This window comes from Vigna umbellata, chromosome 3 (genome assembly GCF_029865625.1).
Source record: "Vigna umbellata cultivar VRB3 chromosome 3, Vumbellata_1.0, whole genome shotgun sequence".
In the NCBI taxonomy this organism is placed as follows: domain Eukaryota; kingdom Viridiplantae; phylum Streptophyta; class Magnoliopsida; order Fabales; family Fabaceae; genus Vigna; species Vigna umbellata.
The window spans coordinates 820,751-826,049 of NC_142167.1; the positions used below are offsets into that span (position 1 = coordinate 820,751).

General features: G+C 34.8%; 1 protein-coding gene across 1 annotated transcript; it reads right to left on the bottom strand.

Moving 5' to 3' along the window:
* Positions 1-669: 669 nt before the first annotated feature.
* On the bottom strand, positions 670-4,836 carry LOC124846240 (CDK inhibitor P21 binding protein). Its single transcript, XM_047323461.2, has 8 exons — positions 4,485-4,836; positions 4,317-4,379; positions 3,901-4,125; positions 3,591-3,803; positions 3,415-3,480; positions 3,222-3,296; positions 3,088-3,144; positions 670-1,073 (listed from the first exon to the last, which is right to left on the bottom strand). The coding sequence occupies exons 1-8, from the start codon at positions 4,686-4,688 to the stop codon at positions 975-977; spliced, it is 1,002 nt and encodes a 333-aa protein (XP_047179417.1). The 5' UTR covers positions 4,689-4,836; the 3' UTR covers positions 670-974.
* Between the last annotated feature and the right edge of the window lie 463 nt (positions 4,837-5,299).

Consider the following 5,299-nt stretch of genomic DNA (forward strand, 5'->3'; position numbering starts at 1 on the left):
TTTGGATGGAATGATTAGTGGTGTTTCTTAATTCGTGTATGGATTATAATGATACCATGATTTGTAAATTTAATTGAAATTATATAATGAGATTGATTTATTTTCAAATAGTTATTTTTTGTGTTTTATTTTATAACTATACAACTAAATCTTAAAGCAAATTAAAGTACAGCTACATAGCCGTCTTTGTGAACAGCAATAGAAATATGCTTTGTAAATGAAAATCCTTTTATAATATCATCTAAGACAGATTTATTTTAATATTTTAGTAATTTATAATATTTTATCTCATGTAAGATCGTTAAAATCTCCTCTTTCTATAGTATCTTTTAACTAGCAATCCTCTAACACAGGAAGTTATTTAAAACATCTGAAACATTGTAAACTACGTAGATCATTTTTAATTATTAATTTCATTTTAATTATACATTATACTCTAAATAAACGCTATTATATTAGCATTTTGTCGATTTTAGAATAACTAAATTTTATAGCTTAATAATAAGTATAAATTTATAAGGATTTCAGTGTTAAGTTCAACTTATTATAGCATTCATGTTGTACTATTTTACCACAACTAGAAACCAGTTTCATGATGACTAGGACGTAAACAAAATTGTGTGCGTGTGCCTATATAAGTTTCTATAGAATAGTATTCGAGAGTTTAAGTTGCTTTCAACCATTTTTTTTCTTTCTTTTAATCAAAATTGTCACTAACATTCACAGTCAGCTTCGTACTAATTCTAAATGGTATTCATAGTCATTGCAATGGAGAACACACTATTTTGCTGGGTCGCTTACCATAAAAGCTGGGGGGAAGTTGTCATCAGTATCTAGACGACAATCATTCCAGAACAAAAGGGTAATTAATAATGAAAAGCAAATTTCAAAATTTGGCAGCTCAAACCCTTGCAATATATAAGTTGAAATGCATGTTCAAGAAAGCTAATTCTTCAGGAAGCTTCTACATGGCTTCATTTTTCATTTATTAGAGAAGCTAATTCTTGACGAAATTTTGGGATTTTGTCTGCTTCAACAGCCATGATTAATCCCATTGACCTGTAATTCCTAAGCTGTAGCAAGCAGAAAAAGAGTTTATCGTTCAGAATATAGTTGATAAGAGAAACTGCTATTCACTTCGACCATATCAAAATTTAGCAAGACACTGACAAAACTCAGAATTATTGCATTACACCTTAAAATGAATTAAAAACAGTTGCGTGCCTTCCCCGTTAATAGTTTTAAATTTTTAGTCCCATCTAAACCTTGAATGTAATGTAAAGCCTTATTCAAAATTAAAAGTGAACAAATTAAAATGTAAAGTTCTATTTTATAGCCCACTTACTCCCGTGCTAATAATGGAGCAGCGAAGAGAAATGAGCCAATGAATCATATCCATTGGTATTGAAAAGAAAATTCAATTTGACATTATTACTTTGGCTGTTAAACCAAGTTAACTACACTTTAGATAACAACTTATAACAGTAGTCTTTTTCTTAACATCCAATCTTGCTGTGTAAGAACTAGGATCCTCATAACAATCAAAGAAAAACAGACATGAAACAAACTTTTAGACACAACGAGATATTCAATGTGCCAGTATGTGTTATTACAATAGGCATGCGTTTCCCAATCTAAGGCCAAACATCTTCAACCCGTGATCTTTCAACAGCCTACGTTTCCTAATTACCTTAGCAAACGGATCTAAGATTGCCTCCAACAAAGGAGTTGGCCAAGTCTTTCCATCTCCTTCCCTAAACTTGGAAGTTTGTTGCCTTTATTTCTATTTGTCCTTCCACTCTTGTCTCTGACTAAACCATTAACTTGTTTTGTCACATTTGATGCTAATTCTTTTTGTTATAAAAAAAAAGTGGTTCGAGTTGTCTTATTGGCATAGGACATGAATCATGTGGCCTCCATTCTTTAGAAAAAATTTCTTTTGTTTCTTGTTTTGCAACATCGTCTCCTAAGCTTCTTCATGATTCTTAGGTTATCCAATTGGTTAAAGCTTTAAAAAATGGTCTTCGACTCAACAACTTACAAGTATTAGATTGATCAAGTCATGTCAATTAAGAAAACAAAGCTTAATCCTCTTGTCCATAGTAAAGTTATGTCGCATCATTCATTGGGACATTTGGAATCTAAGTTGTGTCACATCTAAGTTGTGTCTTTGGCTGAACTTGTTTTGTTATTCGTGCTTCTCTTAGTGTGGACAAACTTTCTTCAAGGGTCATCAAATTTGTTTTCCTTGAATACTCACATCTTAAAAAGGGGTATTGATGTTCTTCTCTGAATATTAGATGATACGCTACACGTTTGTTGATGTCACATTCTTTGATCCCAATTCTCTTAAACAAGTCTTACCTAATTCCATCCTCCAACTCACCCATGTTTGTTATGGAGTCATCCGATAAAAAAACTCAGCATATTATTCCAACTGAAAAATTAACATAACCATCTCCTCCTCCTTTCACACCAATTGGAACTTTCCCAGGTATAGGTGGGTCTTGCTAATAAGTGCTATAACCCATACCCATGGAGTACTTATTAATAAATCAATAGCTAGGAGACTCTAACAGAAAAACATATACAACCTAATTATAATATATAGATGAATACAAATCTCTTAATAAGACGATTGTGTGATGTAAGTTAGGCTTAAATCTTACTTCCTCAATGGTTTCAAAGTCATTCAAAATCTATCCTAATCAAGTTTGTTGGGTCTACAATGTCACCTATTATCGGTTCTCCAAGTATCGTGCTCGAGATGTCTTGTCCTCAACATATGATGGACCTCACCCTACTAAGCTACTTATGTGAGGCTGAATTAGGCTCAAATTTCACTTTGGTTTGGCTAACTTATACTACCTCGATAACACAAAACTAACTTAATTTCACTAATCTGTATTGTGCATGTTACTCCATTTATGTAAACATCACAACCACGAAAAAAGACCACCTTGCCAAGGAAATCGTAGATGTATTATAGGTCACATTAAAAAGTTAAAAAATAAGTAACTTTCAGCATATTAATAAGAACTATGAACATAAAAATGATAATTAAGATTAAAGAAACATAAAACTTGCCTCATGAGGTGCAAGCTGCTGACTTTGCAATGGAAAGTAGAAGGACCACGAACTTAACTGGATATTATCAGGAAAATAATCAGTAATCAATCAGAAACAAAATAACACAAAATGATGCCCAAAAATATCAATACCTTATGCAATATTTCATCCTCAAGATTTAAATAAATTATTCTCTCCTCACTATCATTCTGTGCTGCCTTCTTGAGCTATATTTTGACACCCAAAGATAAGTAAAATGTTAGGGAACAATGAAGTTGGAGCATAAGAAAACATCTTAACATAAGCCACACACGAAAAAGGGTGATTCTACAGCATCATACATACCACATAAACTTTGCTAAGTATTATGTAATGCTTAAACTTGAAGGAATTTCGGAGCTCCTCAGTTGGCTGTAAAATACAAAACACGACAATTTAAGTTCTAACTAGGAAAACCCTCTCTACTGTCAAAAAGAAACACGCAGTAACACCTCACCAATGTGATACTACTGACATCTAACCTCATCTTCTGTGGCCCACAAAACTTCATCAAAAAGGGCATCATAAAGTGGTGGCAAAAGCTGGGGAGGAAGGTTCACCATGCGCTGAGATACCAGGAGAGCTACATCGCGTTCTTGCTCCACCAAAAGCAATCTCAACTTGTCAACGACACCCTTCTCTTGGTGAGCTTTATGGAGAAGAAAATCCTTGAGTGTCACAATGCATCTATGCTCCTAGCAAAAGTATTTACAACCAGTTAGAAAGTTGATGCTGTTTGCTAAACCAGTCACAAAGCATAGCAAGTTTGAGGCATAAGAGAAGGCCAGTTACCCGGTATCTATAGAAATTAAGGGCAGTAACAAGAGCAAAGATTCCTTCATCCTCATCATCCTCTATCTTAACAACAGTCCCAACGGTGGTCTGCTCCAAAATCAACTCTACAAAGTCACTCAAATCCCATTCTTCATTGTAAAGATAGTTTTGCAACAAGGTCTTCACTCCATGAAAATCATCAGGTTTGGGATCGAAAAATGAAAAATCGGCTTGGACAATTCCCTATAACAACACAACTATTTCAATTAAACTCAGTCCAGGTTTTAAAAAATGCTCCGTGACCATTTTTTTTCAGCCACAACTTCAAAGTGTTTGGAGTGTCCGCCACTGCAAACCTTGATCTCAGTAATCCAATGTTGAATTAGAAACAGCTTTTAATGAAAAAAAAAATAGCAATAGGTAAAAGGCCTTACATCAGAATCCTCGCCTGAAGACTCGGAATGTTCGGGTTTGGAAAAATCTTCTCCCACAACTCCCTTAAACAACACGTGCATTGTTCCGATTAATCTTACCAGTTCAATGTTGAATTAGAAACATTATATCCATAAGAAACACGTTAGGATTGGGATGAGAAGTCTTACATCCAAATGATGGTGAGAAGACTGCGACGATTGGGGTTTCATAACAGGGCGAGTGGGGTTAGGGTTTTGAGAGCGTCGCTTGGGCGCGTGTAGAGAATGCATGCGAGCGAGAGAGCGAGCGAAAGGGGAGAATGTAATAGGCCATGATTTGGGTCGTTGACGGCGGCGTTTTGGCCTTGCAAGGGTTTCTGTGTTCGATTTCATCACGAAACTGTCAATTCAATTCCCGCTCAAATTTTTTGAAGGAAATTAAACTCTGTTTCTCTTTTGCTTCTCCGCTCCGAATATCTCGCCGCTTGTCCGTTTCGTGCTGTATAAACCCTAGAGACTGTGCTTCTTCCACTCTGTTTTTTTTTTATTATTATTATTATTTTCACTATGTCTCCTTCTTTCTTTTCTCTTCAATTTCCTTCAAATTCTTTTCTTAATAATCTCTAATTTAGTTTAATTTTTATAATTTATCATTTAATTTATCGGACTTGTTGATATGGATTGTTCGGATTACACGTTATCGGAGTTAATTTCCTTCTAATTCTTTTTTCTTTCTTCCACCTAAAATATTTCTGAGTAGGGGTTAAATTCGAATGCAATATGTGAGACTCTAAATAATTAAACTCTGAAATACATGTCAAATCAGAATTTAATTCCTTTTTATCCACTCTGCCGTGCCTTGAAAGACACGCCCATCATTTTCCCAGGGCATTAAAAACGCACCAATCACCACATGCACACACTCCACCTGTCGCGGGAGAAGTTTCTAGTTTAGAGTTTGGTGTACAGGTGTCAGTTTGGGAGACGTTCGTTCAAATGAACGT

What these genes read in the sequence shown, in the direction of transcription:
- LOC124846240 (XM_047323461.2), bottom strand. Translation starts at nt 4,688, where the DNA reads ATGAAATCGAACACAGAAACCCTTGCAAGGCCAAAACGCCGCCGTCAA. An exon ending in CTTCAGGCGAGGATTCTGAT is followed by an intron (nt 4,126 to 4,316) that starts GTAAGGCCTTTT and finishes GTGTTGTTATAG; the next exon opens with GGAATTGTCCAAGCCGATTT. An exon ending in AGGATGAAATATTGCATAAG is followed by an intron (nt 3,145 to 3,221) that starts GTATTGATATTT and finishes GATAATATCCAG; the next exon opens with TTAAGTTCGTGGTCCTTCTA.